Source organism: Carcharhinus amblyrhynchos, chromosome 15 (genome assembly GCF_965287045.1).
Source record: "Carcharhinus amblyrhynchos chromosome 15, sCarAmb.v2.hapA, whole genome shotgun sequence".
NCBI lineage: Eukaryota > Metazoa > Chordata > Chondrichthyes > Carcharhiniformes > Carcharhinidae > Carcharhinus > Carcharhinus amblyrhynchos.
The window spans coordinates 19,613,633-19,638,219 of NC_137338.1; the positions used below are offsets into that span (position 1 = coordinate 19,613,633).

The window sequence follows — 24,587 nt, forward strand, 5'->3', positions numbered from 1 at the left end:
ACAACTCTCACTAACTTTTACAGGTGAACATAGAAAACATACTTTCTGATTGTATCACAGCTTGGTAGGGCTCCTGCTCTGCCCAAGATCGCAAGAAATTACAAAAGGTCGTGAATGTATCCCAATCCATCAGACAAACCAACCTCCCATCCATTGACTCTGTCGACACTTTCTGCTGCCTTGGAAAAGCAGCCAGCATAATTAAGGACCTCATGCACCCTGGACATTCTCTTTTCCACCTTCTTCCATTGAGAAATGCAGAAGAGAATGGCTAAGATTTTAGGACTTTTATTGTCTTGAATCAAATCGATTTTTTTTTTACATCTCTTTAATATTTCTTTGATTTAATTTTATTATTGTCACGTGTATTAATATACAGTAAAAAGTATTGTTTCTTGCATGCTATACAGGCAAAGCTTAACATTCATAGAGAAGGAAAGGAGAGAGTGCAGAATGCAGTGTTACAGTCATAGCTAGCTGTGTAGAGAAAGATCAACTTAATGTAAGGTAGGTCCATTCAAAAGTCTGATGGCAATAGGGAAGAAGCTATTGTTGAGTCAGTTGGTACACACCCTCATTTTTTCCTGATGGTAGAAGAGAGTATGCCCAGGGTACATGGGGTCCTTGATTATACTGGCTGCTTTTCCATGTTAGTCAGAAGTGTAGACAGAATCAATGGTTGGGAGGCTGTTTTGTGTGACAGACTGGATTTCGTTCACAATCCTTTGCAGTTTCTTGTGGGAAGCGTAGACGGCGTCAATGGATGGGAGGCTGGTTTGAGTGATGGACTGGGCTTCATTCATGCCGCTTTGTAGTTTCTTGCGGTCTTGGACAGAGCAGCAGTCACGCCAAGCTGTGATACAACCAGAAAGGATACTTTCTACGGTGCATCTGTAAAGGTTGGTGAGAGTTCTAGCGGACAACCTGAATCTCTTTAGACTCCTGAGAAAGTAGAGGTGTTGGTAGGCTTTCTTAACAATATCATTGTGGAGGGACCAGGACATGTTCTTAACCTGAATTAATAATTCTGGTTGGAAGCAATAATCAATCCATATGTTTTCTATCATAGATTCTTCACATACAACTGTTTCAATTTAGGAAAAACATAAGCTGGACTATAAAAGCTACTTTTGTGCTATGTACAAAATAATGTTCACCCAAATGAATTGACAAACATCTTTGAGTTGTGAGATTTTCCACTCCAAGAAGTGGGGATAATTCAAACATTACGTGTGCTACTAAATGTGGAACTGTCTTCTTCAGTTAAATACTACATTTAGTCACTGAACTAACAAAGCTTAATGCTCAATCTTAGCAAGCCTTGATATGAGGGGAAGCAAGTTTTTAATTATTATTCATTCTCAGGAAGTGGGTATTGTTGACAAGGCAGACATTTATCTGTCTAGCTTCCAGCCCCTGCTTCCCCTTCAGAAGTTAGTGGTGCATCTTCAAATGCTGCAGCCAGTGTTGTCAAGGTACTTCCATAATACTGTTAGGTGCTTCTTTTCTGTACCAACCAAATAAACTAAATCAAACTAACTTAGGGACAAATTAAAAGGGGCAGTTCCCCAAAAGGAGGGGGAACAGCCCAAACCAAAAATCAAAGAGAAAGGAAACCTAAAGCATCAAATTAAATTGTGGTTATCGAAGGTTGATAATACACCCCAGACACAAAGTGTCAACTGTGCCCGTGGACACCTAACCACGAATATAGCTGTAGTAGAGGGGCAGACAGTCAGGATGGATGACACAATGCTGTTAGTTTGGGTGCATCATAATTTTGATTAAGTAATAATGGAGGTATGACAATATATGTCCATGTCAGGTAGTTTCTCATGTATCTGCTGTTCTTGTCCACTACGTTGTGCAGGTTGCAGGCTTGGGCAGTGTTACTGAAGAAGCCTAAATGAGTTATTGCCTCCTATAGTTAGTAATATAGTACGGCTTTGGTACACTGTGAAGGAGTGGAACAGCGTAACCAATTCCAGGTTAACTGTCATACATATGAGCAGTAGTGGGCCATTTGGTCTGTTAAGCCTTTCAATAAGATCATGGCTAATTTGATTGTGGTCTCAACTCCACATTCTATCTACTGCCGATAACCTTCAACTCCCTTGTTAAGGAAAAATGTATCTACCTCTGCCTTAAAAGTTTAAGGATTCCTGCTTCTACCACTATTTAGAGAAGCATTCCAAAGACTCTTAACCCTTGGAAAATATTTCTTCTCATCTCCTTAAATGAGAGATTAATTTTTAAACTGCATCCCCTAGTTATAGTGTGTCCCACAAATGGAAATATCCTTTCAGTATCCAATCTGTCAAGCCTCCTCTGGATCTTATGTTTCAATAAGATCATCTTCTGAATTCCAATGGATACAAGCCCACCTTATCCAACCATTCCTCATAAGGTTTTTTTTAAAAATATTTGTTCGTTGGATGTGGATGTCACTGGATTGTCTTTGAGGTGGTAGTGGTGAACTTGACCACCTAATCCCAGATACTGGCCAATGAACTATCTCTCAGCTGTTTCTAGCGCTTTTATTTCCTTTCTTAAATAAGGAGACCAAAACTGTACAGTATGTGATCTCATCAACACCCTTCACAACTGTAGTAAAACATCTGTACTTGTATATGCCATTCCCCTTGAAATAAGCAACAATAGTCTATTTGTCTTCCTAATTACTTGCTGCACCTTTCTATGATTCATCTACAGGGCACCCAGACCCCTCTGTACGTCAGAATTCTGCAATTTCTCTCCATTTAAATAATATGCTGCTTTTCTATTCTTCCTGCCAAAGTGGACAAATTCACATTTTCCCACATTATACCGTATCTGCCAACATTTTGCCCACTCACAATTCATGTCCCTTTGTAGACTCCTGATGTGCTTTTCATTATTTACTTTCTTTGTGTTATCAGAAAATTTTGCAATCATAGATTTGGTCCCTTCATCCAAATCATTGTTATAATTTCTAAACATATGAGGCTCTAGCACTGATCCCTATGACATTCCACTCGTCAGATCTAGCCAACCTGAAAATAACCCATTTATGCCTCCTCCACTTCCAGTGGGCTAACTAATTCTCAATCATTGGCTAATATATTACCCCTTACACCATGAGCCCTTACTTTGCATAGCAACCTTTGATATGGCACCTTGTCAAATGCCTTCTGGAAATCTAAGTACAGCACATCCACAATTTATTTATTTGCATTGCTTGCAACTTCTCCAAAAGAACTCCAATGAGTTAGCCAAACATGATAGTCCTTTCACAGTACCATGTTAACTCTGACTGCATTGAAATGTTCGCAGTGTTCCACTAGAATCTTCTGAATAACAGATTTCAGCACTTTCCCTATGACAAATGTCAGGCTAACTAGCCTGCAGTTTGTTGCTTTCTGTCTCCTTCCTTTGTCGAATAAAAGTGTCACGTTTGTTATTTTCCAATCTGATGCAAACTTTCCAGAAATCTAGGGTATTTTGGAAAATTAAAACTGATGCATTTGCTATCTCAGCAGCCATCTTTTTAAGATCCCAGGATGAAGTTCATTGGAATGTGGGGACTTATCAGCTTTTGGTTCTATAATTTTCTCAGTAGCTTTTCACTGGTGATTATAATTGTTTTACGTTCTTCTCTCTCCTTCACCTCCTGATTTACAATTACTTTGAGATGTTAATTGTATCCTCAACAACAAAGAATGCAAAATATCTTTTCAATTCATTCACCATTTCCTTATTGTCCATGATTAATTCCCCATTCAAGTTATTCTCCCTTTCTAAACTATCTGCAGAAATTCTTAAGATTTTTCACCATCTGTCTCTCATTAATTTCTTCCTTTTTGTTGATCTTTACTCATTATTTTCTGTCCTGCCTTTCCTTTACAAGCAGTGTACATGTTCCAAAAATGAACCGTTGAATTCTTAATTCAATTGTTAATCAAGGATAGTTTAACAGCAGTTGAAAGGGATTTTGAGGGCGATCTGCCTACTGAGGTAATATGGGCTGAAGTTAGAAATAGGAAAGGAGCGGTCACATTGTTAGGAGTTTTCTGTGGGCCCCCAAATAGTAATAGAGATGTGGAGGAGGAAATGGCAAAGCAGATTATGGATAGGTGTGGAGGTCACAGGGCCATTATCATGGGTGACTTTAACTTTTCAAATATTGATTGGAACCATTATAGGTCGAATAGTTTGGATGGGACACTTTTTGTACAGTGTGTGCAGGAGAGTTTCCTGACACGATATGTGGATAAGCTGACAAGAGGTGGGGCCACATTGGACTTGGTACTGGATAATGGACCAGGCCAAGTGTTAGATTTGTTTGTGGGAAAGCACTTTAGAGATAGTGATCAAAATTTGGTGTCCTTCATTATTGAAATACAGAGGGATAGGGTCACATGGCAGGGGTAATTATGATGCAATTAGGCAAGAATTAGGAAGCATAAGATGACACAAACTGTCAGGTATGGGCACAAATGAAAAGTGGAGCTTATTCAAAGGAACAAATACTGTGTGTCCTTGGTAGGTATGTCCCTGTCAGGCAGGGAGGAAATGGCCAAGTGAGGGAACAATAGTTCATAAAGGAGGATGAATGTCTTGTCAAGAGGAAAAAGGAAGAGCTGTAAGGATGAAAAAGCAAGGTTCAGTTGGGTTGCTTGAGGGTTACAAGGTAGCTAGGAGTGAGTTTAAGAAAAAGGGTTAGGAGAGCTAGGAGCAGGCATGAGAAATCCTTGGCAGGTCAGATAAAGGAAAACCCCAAGGCTTTTTACTCTTATGTGAGAAATAAAAGAATGACCAGGGTGAGGTTAGGCCCAGTCAAGGGTAGTAGTGGGAACTTGTGCATGGAGTCAGAACATATAGGTGAGGCGTTGAGTGAATACTTTTCTTCAGTGCTCACTAAGCAGAGGGGCCATGTTTTTGAGGATGAGAGTGTGATACAGGCTGATAGGATGGAGAAAGTAGATGTTCTGAGGGAAGATGTATTAGCAATTTTGAAAAATCTGAGGGTTGAAAAGTCCCCTGGGCCAGATGGGATACATCTCGGATACTTTGGGAGGCAAGGGATGAGATTGCAGAGCCTTTAGCTTTGATTTTTAGGTTCTCACTGTCCACATTATTTGTATTTATTTGATGCGTATGATTGGGGTGGCACAGTGATTACACATTGGTTAGCACTGGCTGTCTCACAGCACCAGGGACCCAGATTCCTGGCTTGGGTCACTGCATAGAATTTCCACATTCTCCCTGGATCTGCATGGGTTTGCTCTGGTTTTCTCCCACAGTCCAAAGATGTGCAAGTTAGGTCGATTTGCTGTGCTAAACTGCCCTTAGCGTCAGCGGGACGAGCTAGTGTAAATGCATGGCTATGGGAATAGGGCCTGGGTGGGACTGTAGTCAGTGCAGACTCAATCGGCCAAGTGGCCTCCGCCTGCACTGTAGGATTCATTGATTCTAATACACACAAGATTGGCAGTGGGAGAAATATTTCAGAAATAAAACCAAGCTTAAAAGTGCAGTATTATGTTGACAGAAATGTCACTAAATTAATGCAAATCACTTTCTAGAGAACTTTAATTTGTGTGAAGAGGGAGTGGTGAGGCTGCCTTTTTTGAGGCAATCCAGTTGTTGCACAAGAGTACAGTTAAGTACATCTTTTGCGCCACCCAGGCGACAGCAAGTATCAATAGGCAGCAGATACAATTAATATGCTAAATCTGAGTGACCTGGAGAAACACGAGAAAAATATTCTCCCTAAATAACCAAACAATATTACTTCCACCACAACGAAAGATCTTAGTTGTTTAAGAGTGCAATTTAGGCTGGGGGAACAGAAGTGTTCCCTTTTGTGCAATGCACAAATCATTGCGAAATATACTAACAAAAACAAAATACTCAAGAAGCTGGAAATCTGTAACCAAAACAAAAGTACCGGAGGCAAGCAAACCTCTTCTGCTCATGGTTTCATTAAGTGTTTATTGGATGAACTTACACGATTCAACAAGCATTGCTACACCCTCTTTGTTTTTGCTCGCAATCTCTTACTTAAACTTCTTGTAACAATTGGCGACCGAACGAATGGATTCGGTTTTTGCACATTTGAAACTTTCTTCAAGTACTTGAAAATCGATTGAAGGCAAGTTGCGGGGGCCAAGTCATGGCTTTCAGTGCCTGCAGAAACCTGTGCACAACCCATCCTCACTGAGGGTACTAGTTTGTCTAACGGCTTGGAGCTCAATAACCAATTACGGCAGTGTTTGCCTATCCAATTCCGACCTATCTGTCCAACGTTTTGATGATTGACATCGTGAGCAGAGTTTATGAAGGCCACAGCATACACTTTGCTCATTACATCTTTACGCTCGTTTAGAAGGTTCACGAATGCCAAACCTGCGTAGCCATGGGCTATGAAGGCTACACTCATATCAGGAAACTTAGATATAAAGTGGTCCCAAACATAGATGATGTGCGCTTCCGGACTTTCAAAACCATGTTTTGGTATTTGTTCGACCTTTAAGTCATGTTCTTTTTGATCTGAATCCCATGCTTTTTTCTCTTCTGTGTCATCGTCCTGCTTAATGGCTATAAAGTTGTCATTGCCGTTCAATACGACCACTTCATACTGATCCCTCATAGCTTGCCTGATGAAAGGGATTTGAGTGCCTGTGTCCAGGCCATCACGCACAATCAGTTGCTGGGACCATGTCCCAGCCCGCATAACCCCGCGATCTTGTAGTAGGACAACCGACTTGGAAGGATTAGTCAAAGCGCCTTCAGTCATGAAGCAGAAACTTTTAGAACTGTCACCCTCTGCTGCATCGAGAGGGATGCAGACGCGTTTTAATCGACATTCTTTCTCCAGGAGTTCGTACACATAATCGGCCAGAACTAGTCCAAAGGCTTTATACCACTGGTGGTTCAAGTTTACTGTGTTGCTACAGCGTTTATAAGTAAATGGTTGGTTTGTTTCCGTGTGCCTCAGTTGTCCATTATCATTGAAATAGTATCTGAATTCTTTTAGTCTTTTGGCGCTTTCCAAATGCTCAGGAATCACTGCTTCTTCCATTCCTTCAAACAAAAACCGCTTGATATTCTGAAGCGGCTTTTCATCAGGAGATAGCCTTTCCATGTCCTTTTGTGTGGACGCAGAAACTTACCCAGATGAAAATACTGTTTGTTGTTTCTGGGGGTATGGATACCAATCTTTTATTGCACTTGCTGATTTGATTTTTTTTCAGCCAATGTTGTTTAATTGGGTATTAGTGATGCTAAAGTTCTTTAACGACAATGTGAAAGTATGGTCGAATTGAAATAATTTGCCAATTTACATCCTCTTTTCAGGTCGAACCAAATAGACAAACTCAAATTGAATTAGGACAAAGTTAAAGGGGCAGCTCCCCAAAAGGAAGGGGAACAGCCCGAACAGAAACAAAAGTAATTTAAGACACATCAAATCAAAATGTGATTGCCAGGTTCGCCAATTCACGTCTTGTTTCCACACAGGCTTATCACTAATTTATTCCTCCTTTGCAAAGAATGCCAAACTCCGGGATTGTTGTCATTCATTGAATCTGCTGCTGAAGAATTAAATGTAAAACATTTTTGGCCCAATCACTCAGCACCGATTGTGTTTTTGGTGCATGCTAATTATTTATTTAGATAATGAACTCAGTTGCACTTAACACATGTTTTTAATCTACACTTTATATTTAATGACCACCAACGACTTGTTCCAAAAAGTTTTGGTACAGAGAATTGTTCCCCCTTTCCATGTACTGCTATTTAATTACTATCTGGGGGGGAAAAAAAGTGTATTGGAATTCGAAAGTTATGCTGGATAAATTTAGCAGGTCTGGTAACATAAGACATAGGAGCAGAATTAGGCCACTGGGCCCATCGAGTCTGCTCTGCCATTCAATCATGGCTGATATTTTTCCCATCTGTGGAGAGAAACAGAATTAATATTGAGTTCTTTTTCCTTCCTCCACAGATGACCAGACCTGTTGAGTTCATCCAGTAATGTTAGAATCATAGAAGCCTGCAGTGCAGAAAGAGGCCATTCAGCCCATCAAGTCTGCACCGAACATAATCCCACTCAGGCCCTACCCCCATATCCCTACGTATTATACCCACTAATCCCTCTATCCTATGCATCCCTGGACACTAAGGGGCAATTTCTTAACATAGCCAATCAACCTAACCTGCACATCTTTGGACTGTGGGAGGAAACCCACACAGACGCGAGGAGAATGTGCAAACTCCACATAGTTTTTTGGATTTCCAGCATTTGTGATTTTTTTTATGCTTTTGAGTTATTACTGTCCATCATAGCTATTAAAAATTCTGTTGATCAAATTAGCCTGGTAGATACATATGAAATGTATTTAAGATTAAAATCCCCCATAGGCACATATGTTACTTTCTTCAACAATGCCTTCAGGACATGATAGCCTCCCTACCTTTGTTTGGTTTGGTTTTCCTTTTTCTCCCTCCTCTGTTTTTATATCTCTAAATGCACAAATCTTAGCATCTCCATTTTGCTTTGTACCATCATCATTTTAACATTTAATGCAACTGTGCCCTATCACAGAGCTCCATTTTGCTTGTTTTTTAAAAATCCATTTTGGTTTTTACCTTTAAATGCCCCCCCCGCCACCACTGCCACTGCCACCGTTTTCTCTTTTATATTCCATCTTCCAGTATCTACCGTGTTTTGTTTGTGTATTGTACTGCAATATCTGGTTGTGTTTTACATTAATCAACATTCTGTTAGTTTTTCTTGTTATTAGTCTTTTGTCTGCTTGGGGAGAATATCAGCCTTTTCTTATTCCAACGTTCAAACTACTTCTCGATTGGTGCTGTTTGAATGAGAGGTTATGGATACAAGGCCTGGGTGGGATTATAGTCAGTGCAGGCTTGATGGGCCAAATGGGTTCCTTCAAATGGTGGCACTTCAGCAGTTAGCACTGCTACCTCACTGCACCAGGGTCCCAGGTTGAATTCTGGCCTCGGGTCACTGTTGGTGTGGAGTTTACACATTCTCCCCATGTCTGTGAGAGTTTCCTCTGAATCCAAATATGTGCAGGTTTAAGTTGATTGGCTGTGCTAAATTGAGCCTAGTGTCAGGGGATTAGCAGGGTAAAGGCATGGGGTTGCAGGAGTAGGGCCTGGATGGGATTGTGGTCAGTACAGACTTGATGGGCTGAATGGCCTCCTTCTGTACTGTCAGGATTCTGATGTTTTAAAGCTTCATGGCTGTTGTTGACCTTTTGGCATTTTACTTGAGTGGCCCCTCTTCCTTTCTCAGCAGCATACCCTGGTAAAAATGAACCAATGGGGCTATTCGTTCTAGAAAAATGTCAGTGACCTGTTAGAGGTCTTTTTGAGGAAAAAAATCGATTCCCATTTATATTGCCCAAAGTCCTTTGCAGCCAGCAAGTGAAATGCAGATTAATAAGATATTGAAAGGGATTATGAGGAGAGATGTGAAGAAAATATTTCCAGTTACGGTTAAAAGCAGAACTCCATAGTTACTGATAAATATAACTAGAAATTCAAAAAAAAGCTATAAACAAAATGCTATCTGCAAGGTGCACAATTTACACAAACAATTAGCACTACCATCAGTGAGGTGGATTTTCTTACTCACTTTTTAATTGCAGATTTGAATGTATTATTGCACCCTATACTTTTGCTTCTTGCTGTAGATAGCCGATGACCCTTTTATTCTCTCTGCTGACGTTTAAACTTCTTTCTGGAGAGATATCGTTTTTGAAAAATTTGAGTGCCCCTTCAGTGAACTTAAGTTTCCAAACATGTGTTGTGATGTTCGTTGCTTGTTATGAAATGCTTTCTATATTCTTCATCTTCTCGTGATACAGCTAGCTCCTGCTCAAGCTGCACCAGCTCACTGTGGTCAGTGCTTCATTGTGGGATTCTGGCACCTTCTCAATGTTATTTGCCTTAACCCTTCACTGTTTGTGGATTTCCTGAGTGGTACGCAAGCAGAGCCTTAATCTTGAAGTCACCTTCTGTGTTACTACCAAATAATAAAGTCAACTGATTCTTAATTAGCTTGAGTCCTGGCGCAATTTTCTTTTGAGTTGAAATGGATGTCCTTCTGGGCATTCTCTTCGGAAAGGAAAAAGCTTGTTTCATCCACATTAAAGATATCCTGTGATGTGTAGACTTCATCAGCAATGATGGCCTTTAACTTGGCAGGGATGTTACTGGCTGCCACATTGCATTTGCAGCTTCACTATTCACCCTTTGTTGTGTAGGCTATATGGTATCTCTTCAATCTATCTAAACGGCTTATAAGTTTCAATGCAGAGGAACTCCCACCTTATTGCTGTTTCAGGTTGTTAAGCAAACTCTTAACACTTTTTTTTATGTAATCAGCATGTTAACAGGCGTACTTCTTTGGTTCTGGTCCCTGATCCACATACTCAACAACCACTCCATGTTTTCTAGCATGCTGCACCCAGTATGGGTAATCTTCATAACCACTTAGAGGAGTGCACTTTTGCAACTTTTTCTTAGGCAGTCTCTTGGGATTAAGGATAGCTTGCTTCTGCACTGGTTTGTTGGGTTTTGAGACGGCTGGTAAGTCCAATGCGTGATCTGCAGACTCTGCCATCTGTGGGCAGATGGTCCTTGAAGAATCAGCAGATGAATTGTTTGGAGGTTTTTGCACTCTCTTCAAGGCATTGACTTTGCCTCTGCCTGAATAAGTCTTTTAAAAACTTTTTAAGAACCTTTGAGGTCTTGCGCGGCATTGACATGGTGGATGTGGAGAGTGTACTTCTTGTCGGAGAAGCTAAAGTAAAGTTTATTTATTAGTCACAAATAAGGCTTACATTAACACTGCAATGAAGTTACTGTGAAATTCCCCTAGAGCCACACTCTGGTACCTGTTTGGGTCAATGCACCTAACCAGCACATCTTTCAAAATGTGGGAGGAAACTGGAGCATCTGTACGAAACCCACACTGACATGGAGAGAATGTGCAAATTCCACACAGACAGTGACCCAAGCCAGGAATTGAATCCAGGTCCCTGGCTCTATGAAACAGCAGTGCTAGCTACTGTGCTGTCCTGCTAGAACTGGGAGTCATTGTTTAAAAATAAGAGATCACTCATTTAAGACATGGATGAACAGTTCTTCCTTTCAGAGGTTCATTTATATCTTTGTCAAGGCAAAACTCCCAAGCTATAGAAAATGGTCCATACTTTCTGGGGTGTCACCATTGATTTTAATCAGTTAGGGATATGCTGTGCTGGTTTGTTTGGTCAATCGCCTTCATCCAAATCTTTGATCTTCTTGATTGTGCATGTTATTCTTGATTCTGCTTATTGCAGAAACCCGAGTGAACACCTTATGGATGTTGCCTTCTCACCAGCATCATGGAGCTTCCAATTTCTGTTCCAAAGTGATGGTTTGCTCTTCCCATTGGGAGTAGCTGTGTTCTTGACACTTATTACATGGTTTCTAGCCATCTTGCATCGCATACAGTATTATAGGTTAATATAATAAAATAACACCAACCAAGGTACTCAATTTGCATGTGTAGAATCTTGCTAGTTGCATGTCTTTTTGAACTGTTTAACTGCCCAGAATTAACATTTTACAGAATTGTAATGAAGCAGAAGGAGGCCATTTGGCCCATCCTGTACCAGCTCTCTAATGAGCATTGTGACTTAGTGCCATTCTCTTGCCTTTTCCCCATACCCTGCATATTATTTCTATTCCAATAATTATCTAATGCCCTTTTGAATGCCTTGATTGAACCTGTCTCCATCACACTTTGTGTGAAAAAGTTTTTTTTCTGACATCATATACAGACGCGTCATAGAAAGCATTTGTTTTGGTTGTATCACAGCTTGGTATGGCTCCTGCCCTGCCCAAGACTGCAAGAAACTACAAAAGGTCATGAATGTAGCCCAAACCATCACACAAACCAGCCTCCCATCCATTGATTCTGTCTACATTTCCCGCTGCCTCGGCAAAGCAGCCAGCATAATTAAGGACCCCGTGCACCCCAGCCGTTCTCTCTTCCACCTTCTTTTGTTGGGAAAAAGATACAAAACTTTGAGGTCATGTACCAACTGACTCAAGAACAGCTTCCCTGCTGCCTGACTTTTGAATGCACCTACCTTGCATTAAGTTGATGTTTCTCTACACCCTAGCTGTGACTGTAACATACATTCTGCACCTTCTTGTTTCTTTCTCAATGAATGGCACACTTTGTCTGTATAGTGCACAAGAAATAATATTTTTCACTATATTAGTATGTGACAATAATAAATCAAATCAAATTTGCTTCTTTCAAATCATTTTAAATCTCTGCCCCTTGTTCATGATCCTTTTACCAGTGGAAACAGTTTTTCTCTATTTATGCTGCACAGCCCCCTCATGATTTTGAACATCTCTGTCAAGTTTCCTCTTAGCCTCCTTCAAGGAGAACAGTTCCAATCTCTCCAATCTATTCTCATAATTGAAGTTTCTTATCCCTGGAGCCATTCTTATAAACGTCTTTTGCAACCTCTCCAGTGCATTCACCTTCTTCCTATAGTATCACACCCAGAACTGTGCACGATACTCCAGCTGTCTTGTATAAGTCTTGCACTGTATGTCGCTATTAATAAAATTCAGTATGCTATATGCTTTTATTAACTATCCTTTCCACCTATCCTGCCACTTTCAACAATCTATGTGCACATACTCCCAAATCCCTCTACTCCTGCCCTCCTTCAGAATTTTACCCCTTATTTTATATTGCCTCTGCATGTTCTTCCTACTAAAATGCATCACTTCACACTCATCTGCATTGAACTTCTGCCAGCCACTTATCTGCCCATTGCACTAACTTATTTATGTCTTTTTGAAGTTCTGCATTGTCCTCATCATTGTTTACAATACTTCCCAAATTTTGTATCATCTGCAAACTGTAAAATTGTCCCCTGTACTCCACAATCTAGATCATTAATTTCTACCCAGAAAAACAAGGGTCCCCATAGTGAACCTGGGGAACTCCACTACAAATCTTCCTCCAGTCGGAAAAACATCCATTGACCATTACTCTTTACCTCCTGTTATTCAGGACAAATTTATATCCACGTTGCTACTGTCCCTTTTATTCCATGAGCTACACCTTTTCTCACAAATCAATTGTGTGGCACTGTATCGAATGCCTTTTGAAAGTCCATCAACAGCATTACCTAAAATTGCCAGTCCTTGGTGGAGAACTACTTTGCAATGTGTTAAGTACATTGAATAGACGAATACTCAGGATGGCACTGCAGTTAACACTGCTGCCTCCTGCATTTATGTGATGTCAGAAAAAACTTTTTCGCACAGCGGAAGTGTGATGGAGGCAGGTTCAATCAAGGCATTCAAGAGGGCATTAGATGATTATTTGAATATAAATAATATGCAGGGTAAGGGGAAAAGGCAAGAGAATTGCACTAAGTCATAATGCTCATTAGGAGAACTGGTACAGCCAGGGACCAGGGTTCGATTCCCGGCTGGGGTTCCTGTCTGTGTGGAGTTTGCACGTTCTCCCCATGTCTGCATGGTTTTCCTCCAGGTATTCCGGTTTCCTCCCACAGTCTGAAAGACTTGCTGGTGCGGTGCGTTGACCCGAACAGGGGCCAGAGTGTGGCGAATATGGGAATTTCACAGTAACTTCATTGCAGTGTTAGTGTAAGCCTAATTGTGACTAATAGACAAATTTTACTTTTTTTTTTAACTTCACTCCAACTGCTGAATAACCAAAAAAAGCATCATCGAAGACTCCATGGAATCAGGGTATGGAAGATGCACACTCTGAAGTGAGGCGGGAGAAGCTCTTTATTTTTCTCTCTAGATTTTTGTTGGACAACTTGTTGTGTCAGAGACTTTGAAGGTTTGTTTTCCTCGCTCTGTGTGTTGCTCCTCCCCTTCCGTTGTCATGAGGGTTCTTTCCTGCCCGCCCTCGGAGTGAAGGCGGAAAGAGAGAGAGAGAGAGAGAGAGGAGTCTTGCGGAGGGGGGGTGGTACTGTTCTGGATGTGACTGCCGTCCCTTGATCAGAGCGGGTTCGGGGACAGGGCTGTGGCTGGGCGGGTAGGGAGGTGGCTGGCCCTGTCTCGGCCTGTCTTGTCCCTGTTCCCCCGGCCTGGCCTGGCCTGGCCTGTGGGCGCCCGCGGCCTGTGGATGTTGATGTGACCGTTGCTGAGTGCCTGCCAGCTGACGGGTTGAAAGCTGTGCGCCTCTCCCCACCCGCCCCCCCCGTTTGTTTTCTGTTGCTTGTGTGTTTTAACAACTTCTTCCTCTTTTTTATTTTTGCTTTTTGTTTAAAAAAAATAATTTCCCCACCCCAGTCACACAAGATCCCTCGGACTTCACTCTCGTGAGGTGAGTGCTGATCTATTCACTCTGTTTCTGACCCATTACTTTTGCTGGGTTGTTTGCAATTCGGTTTAGGCGTTGAAACAAGTTGATTGCACCTTGTGTTTACTTTGTTATTTTCCTGCTCGAGATCTGACATAGTGTAAATCCTTCACAGGCTGAGAAAAAAAATGATTTGATCTTTTACTGTCATATGCATTAGCATGCAGTGAAAAATATTGTTTCTTGCGCGCACAGAGCACACCATTCATGGAGAAGGAAACGAGAGAGTGCAGCATGTAGCGTTACAGTCATTGCTAGGGTGTAGAGAAAGATCAACTTAATGGAAGTAGGTCCATTCAAAAGTCTGATGGCCGCTGGGAAGAACTGTTCTTGAGTTGGTTGGTAGGTGACCTCAGACTTTTGTATCTTTTTCCTGACAGAAGAAGATGGAAGAAAGAATGCCCGGGGTGTGTGGGGTCCTTAACTATGTTGGTTGCTTTGCAGAGTCAATGGATGGGATCAGCACCAGACTGAGACAGGGGAAAAAAAAATCAGAATCAGTCTTAGCAAAGGTATAACATACAGCTCACCAATAGTCTAGTGACTCTTAAAACAAAACTAAAACTTACTTTTGCTCCGTTCACGTTCATTTGTAAATCACCCACTAGATCTTATTTGCGAAATAGGAAATACACAATCAGAATTGTCTTTTGATGTGACTTCTCTTAGTTTTGCACTGTGTGTCTAAATGTATCTGAAAATGGCAGTCCTCTGATTTTGACTGCATTACTTATTTCAGAATTCTGCAGATTTACACTAGATTGGAATTTGACCTAAAAGTTCTTTTGCTGCAACATCATCTTGCAGACCCTGAATGTGGCATTGCTCAAGGTGAGTCAGAAGATATGTTGTTTTATTATGACATTCTCTTGAACAAAGTGCTTTCGGAAATCTAATGTTTGTTGATCTTGAGATTGAAATTCAGGAAGACCTGGTGTTGATTTAAAGGGTGGACAGAAAAATAATAAAATCAAATATGCTTGTACAAAAACAAAATACTGCAAATACTGGAAATCTAAACTAAAATTGAAAATGCAGGAAATACTCAGCAGCTCAAGCAGCATCTGTGCTGAGGAGCAGAGTTAACCTATCAGGTTGATGATGACCCTTCACCATCAACCTGAAACATTGGGCATGAGTTAAAGGACCGAACCGGAGTCTTGTCCACTGGGGAACTCTTCAAAATTTGGTGAAGTGGCTAGATGGAATTAAGTGCCTATCAGAGACTTAACTGGCCACTCTTAAACCCTCTGTGTTTGAGGATTCTGGGGGTGAAAATCCTGCACACTGAGAGCTGTAAGCCTCTGATTAGCTGTCAGCATCACTGGTAATGCATTCATCTGGTCTCAGGATCATTAAGGGACTTGAGGCCAAAGGTGGATGAGGGATTAAGGGAGATCAGAGCTAAGGACCAGAGAGAGACTTTCAGCGCAGCACTGACCCCTCAGATGTTGAGTTCTTCAATCAGGTACTGAGAGATTAGTTGGCGAACCCAAAAGTGGGGGGGACTTGTAGCCTTCACGAGGTGCGGGAGATGAACGTAGCTTTCATTTAATTCCCAAGCCACCGCTAAATTGCAATGGTCTCAAGGGCATGGTGTCCTTTGGCTCGTCAATGAGCCTAATTGACATCCTGCCTCAGGGACGCAGGATTCCTACATTGGGAATTAACTGCGGGCAGTTTTTTCGATGCAGGCAATCCGATGCATGTACTCCCAGGTATCAAAGTGTACGGGACAATGGACGAATTGGATTGCCTGCATTAGGAAAACTGTCCCCCATTAAAGGCCCAGTGCAGGAATCCTGCTAATCCCAAAAGCAAAAAAAAAAATCAGTCACAGGCATGACCAATAAGAGTAAAGTCACCTCTAATACATGGAAGTAAATCCTCAAAAATGAATAAAATCGTTCATGATTAAATATAAGTATTCATGAACCAGTTATTTTCTCACTTTGTTTTGAATGTGCCACTTGATACCTTTTTGATAACATTGCCTTTGTTTCCAGTATTGTTTTGAAATTGGGGCGAATTGACTAAAGCATCTTCCAGGTTTCATAATATTTTTGTGATATCCATTATACTAATAAATATTATTCTGAGAATCTAATTAAAAATAAATGTAATACAAAGGTAGAATTATGTGCTGGGCAATAGTTGACAACATTGTTTAAAATTTTTAAAGTGTATTTTCCCGATAGTTATCTCAGGTAATGCAGTTCAGAGTCCTTTCACATTCTGGCAGTCTTTGTTTGTGACAAGCAGAATAATGCTACATAATCCATGCTTGACTCTTTGGATAACCTTCGGTTTTAAAATAATTGCAGTTAAATCTTTTTGGATGTTTGGAGAGTAGAACTTTTACATTCCTAATTATTTATAGCAATGTCCTTATCAATTGTGCAGTGTAATAGCTTGTTTATAAATTGCAGAACTGAATGTGCTGGTAGTTTGGAGTTCACCCGACATTATGGTTTTCAGGCTGCTGTTAGTATTGGAAAAGGTTCATGGTTTTGAAAAGGGCATCTCCAGTCACTCTTATTTTTTGCCATAGTGGTGCTGAGGAAAAAAGCCATTCGCAGACGAGATGCTTTGGTACCAGAGGTGTCAGCACTATTTCCCTAGTATCACAGTGCTACCACTGAAGATGGTGCTATGTCTGGCACAGCACTGTCATTTTAATGCAGCAGTTGAAAGCTGTATTTCAGTGTTGATCCACTGGAAAAATCTAACCCCCACCCTCTCCAATTTTGGGTCCCTCAAAACCACATGCTACTTTCCAACAGGGAGGATCTGGCTGATAGATTAGTACTTGGAGTAAGCTATTAAAATACTGGTAGTTGCTCAAGAGAGCCCAGATGACTTATTCTGTAGGGCTTTTCCACTTTTTAAGTTCTCAGAGGGATAACACCTCGCCAGCGGTGAGATCAGGAAGGTTAATGGGAATCATGGACATAAAGGAACGATTTTTTTTCAAACGCTGCAGCAAAACAACATGTATCCATGAAGATATAATTAAAAAGAAAAAATGCTGGATTATTCGATTTGACTTATTATTGTCACATGCACTTAGTGAAAAGTATTGTTTCTTGCGTGCTGTATAGACAAAGCATATTGTTCATAGTGAAGGATAGAGTGCAGCAGGTCTGGCAAGAGAGTTCACTTTTTTAGGTCAAGGATTTCATTGACGGTTCTTTTTTCAAATCATGCCAATGTTGTCTTTTCCATGTAACTGCTGTTTATTCAGCATTGTGAAAATGATTCAGCATATTATTGGATGGTTACATTTAAAATTTTGTATGTAGTGATTCACATTTTTTCTAGATAGGGAATTTGTGTAGAATCACCCGTGTTCAATATCCTTGCTGTTCATTTGTCCTACAGCCGTTTCCTGTCAGAAAGTTTAGATATCTGTCAATTTGGCAATTAATTTTTTTTAGGTTTAACAGAATTGCAGCCTTGAATTTGTTTTGATTTGAGCTGACATTCATTTTTTTTATTGCATAAATTATCAGTTAAAGATGAAAGAAGTTCTTTGGTGTGCCTGATGCTCAGATATCTGTTTGGAGTTGCTGAGGTGGCTTCCACTATGCTAGTGTTCATCTTCTCAACTTTGCACAGATGTCAGGGGTAAATAATGGCCATGACACCCTATTGATTTTCAAAATAGTGCTGTGTGCTCTTTTACATTCACCTAAGAAGGTTGAGAAGACCTTGGTTTAATGTCTACCTGAAAATGGCACAATCAGCAGTGCAGCATTACCTTTGTACTGCACTGGAGTGTCAGTCTTGATTGTTGTGCTCAAATCCTGGAGTCATTGAACTCTCAACCTTTTGACTGAGAGGCAACTGTGCTCCTAGCTGAGCCACAGCTGACACTGAATTGAAGGAAACTTCAACTCATCCTTGCTGGATGTCAGATAAACCATCTGATACAAAGATGAGAATATTAAATTTGAACTATTGTGAAACCTGATGGCAAGGTAGGTCAGCGAGGATAAGGGGATGGGTGAATGGGAACTTCTGTGGTTTAGGGTGCAGGGAACAAGCTTTTAGCTGAGCTGACATTTATGGAGAGTGATGAATGGAAGGTTACATTGAAATAAATCTGGAGGTGAAAATGACCTGAATAGGATGGGCTGTATTGGAGCTAAGGTAGGAAATATTAGAAGTAGGAAAAAGTGATCTTTAAGAAAGAATATAAGGCCAGAGGGCTAAGTTCAACATCCTAAAGGATGCAATCTAAGTGATATGTAGGCTCTAAAATTGCTGTGATTATAATTATTAGCTGAGCTGGGAGTGAACTGTGGATGCATTAATTTCTAGGATACACTGTACAAATGAATAAACTTACTGAAATTTGAATCTGGTTGAATTTAGGGCTCTGATGTTTTTATTTAGTCTTGCATCTATATACAAGGGAATGTGTTTTTTTGAGCGTGGAGAGAGGGTATCCTTATTGAGGCACATATAATTTTGTTACATTGCTTTAAACAAGAAGTAAGAGAATATTTGAATTAGTAAGAAAAATATATTTAAAACAATCATCCATTCATGTTAGAAGAAAATAATTGGAATACTTTTCCAGGCAAAGTTGTACAGATGAAACACAGAAAGCTAGCAAACGTGCAGATTATCAAGAAGGCTAATGGACTATTGGCCCTTATTTCAAGGGGGTTGGGGTATAAGAGTAGGAAAGTCTAGCTGCAACTGTACAAGGTGCTGGTGAGACCACATCTGAAATATTGTGAGCGGTTTTGGTCCCCTTATTTAAGGAACTATATTACTTCATTGGTGGCAGTTCAAAGAAGGTTCACTGGGATGATCCCCGGTATGGAGGGATTGTCTTATGTGAAAAGGTTAAACAAGTTGAGACTCTACTCACTGGAATTTAGAAGAATGAAAGTTAATCTCATTGAAACATATGGGATCCTCAAAGGGCCTGACAGGTAAATGCTGAGAGGATGTTTCCCCTCATGAATCTAGGACCAGAGGGCGCAGTCTCAATAAAGGGGTGCCAATTTAAGACTAAGATGAGGAGGGATTTCTTCTCTGAGGGTTGTGAGTCTTTGGAATCCCTTGCCACAGAGGGCTGTGGGGGCATAGTCATTGTGTATATAAGGCTGAGATAGATTTTTGATCAGGAGGGTAATGGTGAAAGGGTAGAAAAGTAGATGTGAGGAATGTGTCGGATCTGCCATGATCCTGTGGAATGGCAGATCAAACTCGGGGGCTGAACAGCCGACTCCTGTTCCTATTCTTGTAGTTTAAGTAAAACTAGAGTACTTTAGCTTTCTTGTGCAGAGGGGCATCTCTTTCTCCTGACTGCAATATAGTAGGTAAAGACATAAAGTCATAATGTCACAAAAAGTGGCCGTATAGCCTATTGAGTTGATTCTGGCCCTCTGTAGACCAATTTGCATGTTCCCACTCCGTTGTAGCCCTGCATGTTTATTCCCCACAAGTGCCCATCCTGTTTCTTTCTAAAATGTCAACTGTCTCTGCTTCCATCAGGAAGCAAGTAGTGAGATTTAAGTAAGAAATATGTTTTCCTAAATTCCCTTTTAGTTGTAGGGCAATGCATTGTAATCCCAGGCAGAAAATTCTCTGGCACTTACTGACTAATACTTTTACTGAGATGTTTTGATTAAATATCAGTTTCTAAGAATGGAGTAAAATAGAGTATGTAACGTGGCCTGATAATTTTGCGTAGGAAAACAAGTATTCTGTTCCCCAAAAGTTTTTCCATACACCGAGGCTGGGATTTTCTAGCCACCTATGCCAGCGGGATTTTCTGGCCCTGCTGCAGTGAATGGAGATTTAGTTGAGCCGCATATTCCCTGTCCTCGCTTGCAACAGCAGCAAGGTGTGAATGGCCGGAAGGTCCTGTCCTGTAACACTCTATGGCACCCATTCGGCACTTCCACTGGGATTCTTGGGTGCCTCTGGCTCAGTTTCAAATACTAAAGTACTTCTGGGAATTGAGTACTATTTTAATAATGATCCAGCGAAATCGTGTATTATGCAGGAGAATTTCATTTAAGGGGAAAAGTAAGAACAATGTGGTAAAGACCTCCAAAAGTTTTCTATACCTTAATAGACATAAACAGAAAATTTAAAATGGTCAAGAAGCAATTTCTCATAAAATATTTAATTACTGACTTAAAATATGTTTGTGCTGATTGCTACTTTTATCCTTGTTCCTCATGGATATATTTAAATACAGCCACATTCTATTTTGTTTATAGTTTGATAATTGACAAGTTCATTCATTAATTAATCATTGTGCATTTTGCATCAATAAGATTGGTTTAGATAATTGCATTTGGATTCATCTATGTTCCCATCACAAAGATGGCTACTACACCAGGTGCAACTGGTGCTTCAAGTTTCACTTTGACTGGATATTCGCTAACTTCCTATCTATTCAATTCTGGAGCTGTTTTTAGAAGCTTCTGTGGTGTAAACTGATTTTGTTGTAAGCTGATATTTTGAATAATTGTTCATCCACAGTCCTTCCCCTCTATTCAGAATTTTTGCTATTTTAGATTAAGTTTCTTTTAAAAAAAATTGTTACTTGGGCAGCACGGCAGCCCAGTGATTAGCACTGCTGCCTCACAGTGCCAGGGACCCAGGCTCGATTCCCGGCTTGGTTCACTGTCTGTGCGGAGTCTGCACGTTCTCCCTGTGTCTGCATGGCTTTCCTCTGGATGGTCCGGTTTCCTCCCACGTTCTGAAAGACCTGCTGGCGAGGTGCATTGACCCGAACAGGCTCTGGCCTGTGGCGAGTAGGGGAATTTCACAGTAACTTCATTGCAGTGTTAATGTAGGCCTTACTTGTGACTAATAAATAAACTTTTACTTTATTTTTACTTATTAAATTACATTTGCAGATACCCACCAAAATGGGGCGGCACAATGGTTAGCACTACTGCCTCACAGCCCCGAGGACCCGGGTTCGATTCCTGGCATGGGTCTGTGTCTGTGCAGTGTTTGCACTTTTTCCCTGTGTTTGTGTGGGTTTCCTTCTGGTGCTCCCATTTGCTCCCACAGTGGAAGGGCATGCTGGTTAGTTGCATTGGCCATGCTAAATTCTCCCTCAATGTACTCAAACTGGCACCAGTGTGGCAACTAGGGAATTTTCACAGTAACTTCACTGCAGTGTTACTGTGACACAACAAAAACTAAATTATGTATATAGGGAATGAAAGGTCCCAACAAAACACTGGGACAACAAGATCTTGTCAATCTCATTAATTGCTACTGTTTGTCTACTCCACTCAAACAACCCTGTATCTCCTGCCACGTTCTGTTTATTCTTGATTTTTGAAGCAAGTATGTAATGTGACATGTAAAACAAAATCATAGAATGGCTAGAGTGGTTGCACAGAAGAGTAACCATTCGTTTTGTTGTGTTCATGCCATCTCTATAAGAGCCATTCAGTGAGCCCCCTCCGCTCCCCACGCTTTTGCCATAGCCCTGCAATTCTTTTCGTTTCAGATAATTATACAATTTCCATTAAAAGCCACCATTGAATTTTTCTGCACGCATTCTCATGCACTGCATTCCAGATCACACATCCCTTTACCTCCACACTCAGTCAGTTCTTCAAAGAATTCATTTTGTCGAGCCAGTTCATTAATCCATGATTTTTGTGATGGCTAACTAATGTTATGAGATGGCAAATTTTTATATTTCTATTAAATCCTCAATTAAGAAGATGCACCATTAACCTTTTGATCGCTAACATATGTTTTTTTCAGTTATTTTGTGTGATAGACGATGAGTCTTCTAGAAAATATCACTGAACCGATCAAATATAGGTAAAAAAAAATCAGCCATGATTGAATAGCAGAGTAGACTCGATGGGCCAAGTGGCCTAATTCTGTTCCTTTGTCTTATGGTCTTATGGTAAAATAGTTTGATGAAAGCCTGTGCTTAGTGGTAAATAACACTTAATACACCTTATAACACGGGGTGGCATGGTGGCACATTAATTAGCACTGCTGCCTCACAGCACTAGGGACCCGGGTTCAATTCTGGCCTTGGGTCACTGTCTGTGTGGGTTTCCTCTGGGTGCTCCGGTTTCCCCTCTCAGTCCAAAGATGTGCACATTAGGTTGATTGGCATGCTAAATTGATCATAGTGTCAGGGGATTAGCAGGGTAAATATGTGAAGTTACAGGGATAGGTGGGATTATGGTTGGTGCAGACTTGATGGGCCAAATGGCCACTTCTCAGCACTGTAGTGATTCTATGATTACCTAAAGGCTAATTTTATCCTGGGCATTGTTTTGAGAAATTACATTTTTAAAGTCTTTGCTACCATAAAGTGAGAAGACCATTTATATTTTTTGTAACCTTTTCATTTATGAATACTGACAACAGTGTTTGATATTCAAACATTTCTGAAAATTGTGTTCTTGCACATAGCAGCTGCTCAAAATGGATAGACGTAGGGGGTCAACTCAAGCTGCTGGCCAGGATGGATCAGTGACATTGAAGGTACAAAGTTCAACTTTATTGTTGGGCCTGCAACTTCGACTTTACTACTAGTTCTTCTGCTTGTATGGCTTATTCAATCATGTTTTCCTGGTGAAGGCGATGAATGCTTACAGAATGTATTCTTTCTCTGTGCTATTAAGATGCCAGTTATTGATATTCATTTTAGAGGGCCATGAAGATAAATCTAAGTTGATGATTGTAACTGATTGATATGGCTTGCATTTCTTCTGTAACATTTCAGTAGCAATTATCAATTCAAAAAGTGTTTGGCCAGAGATTGCCACGAGATTGCACATTTTCCCAAGTGCATTTTGGCTAAAAGTGGACAAATTAATGTAAATCATCAAGCAAATTACATCCAACTCAGATTAAGTTCCTGCGATCTTCTGCACTATTTTAAAAGGTATTGCTTTGGAAGCCAAATCTGACCAGTAAACCCATGCAGAGGACATGCAAACTCCACATAAGCAGTGACCCAAGCTGGGAATCGAACCTGGGCCTTTGGTCTTGTGAGGCAGCAGTGCTAACCACTGTGCCACCATTTCCTCATAAGAGGTTAAGTCGATAGGATCGCATTTGGTTAAGTTAATGGTATGTGGCTTGTCTGGTTGATTTAACAATTTGCTAGTATCAAATCGTTGCGTATAGAGCAGTGGTGAGAAACCTAGGCTAGTAAATGGGCTGCGTGAATGGCCCTTCTTAAACTTGGGACGCAAAATTGAAATTGGGCACTTTCATTAACTGTGACCCTTGTATTATTCATACTGAATATTTCATGTTATAGAAAATGCTTATGGAAAAGTTACAGAAACCATTCATGTATTTTTAGAACTGTCATCACCAGCAGCAAAATTAAAATAAATATTTAAGCGTGATTGGATGCAGAGAGAGCATATGGCTCTCACAGTCAGTGTTGTGGGCAATCAGGGTGCACTTCACGTGCCCTTGTTTTAAGTGCGCATCACTTTAGTTATAACAGTAGGAAAGAAGATACATGGATGGAAATTAGTGGAATGTGCCAACTCTTCATTTGAGCAGCAGTCAACAAAATGAATGGATTCTATTCTACAAATATCTCATGGGCTGCATTCAGAACCCTGATGGGCCGCATGGGGCCCCCGGGCTGTGGATTACCCACCATTGGTAAAACCTATTATTGCTGGTGATATGCTGTAGATACGAGGGATGTTTACACTTCTGAAAACTGGTGCTGAAGCTTTGTACGATGATTAATGTGCATCCGATAATGTTATTTTCACTTTTATTTTGAAAAAGGTATATACAACAACTTGCATCTTTCTATTGGCTTTAATGTGCAAAAACCTCCCAAGGTGCTTCACAAACCTGTAAACAGTTATAAATGGAGAACATGTACTGAGCCAAGCAGTTTCAAGAACATATATGATCCAAATTGAGCACTCAACATTGCAGATCACGTTCTGTTTTTATGTGCTTTGTACTCGAGGGATCTTTGTTAGTGATGGTGTTGAAGCATAAATTGAGTCCTCTGGGAACCGATGCCGCAAATCTATTAAATCTGTCTCAGTGTAAATAACCATTACTTTGAAATCAGTGAAAGCATGGAAAGAGGCTGTTGGACCTGAATCTCTGTGCTGGCTCTTTGAAAGAGCAGTCCTGTCCCAAATTTTCTCTGTAA

The 24,587-nt window shown here is 40.6% G+C and overlaps 2 protein-coding genes across 6 annotated transcripts in view; one reads left to right on the plus strand and one right to left on the minus strand.

Annotated features, from left to right (window-relative positions):
• Positions 1–6,007: 6,007 nt before the first annotated feature.
• On the minus strand, positions 6,008–7,063 carry LOC145353521 (putative protein ARB2BP). Its single transcript, XM_080204330.1, has one exon. It carries the CDS (start codon positions 7,061–7,063, stop codon positions 6,008–6,010), a length of 1,056 nt encoding a protein of 351 aa, XP_080060456.1.
• Positions 7,064–14,269: 7,206 nt separating this feature from the next.
• The window catches only part of LOC145353124 (sentrin-specific protease 7), an 84,528-nt gene continuing 74,210 nt past the window's right edge, over positions 14,270–24,587 (plus strand). For 2 of the 5 annotated variants that reach the window (XM_080203502.1, XM_080203504.1), the window contains exons 1-3: positions 14,270–14,392; positions 15,168–15,259; positions 22,862–22,930. In XM_080203502.1, the coding sequence (XP_080059628.1) occupies positions 22,871–22,930 (60 nt within the window). In that variant the 5' untranslated portion in view covers positions 14,270–14,392; positions 15,168–15,259; positions 22,862–22,870. Of the gene's footprint in view, positions 14,393–15,167; positions 15,260–22,858; positions 22,931–24,587 lie in introns of all 5 variants that reach the window. The other 3 variants (XM_080203503.1, XM_080203506.1, XM_080203505.1) reach the window with 3 other exon arrangements.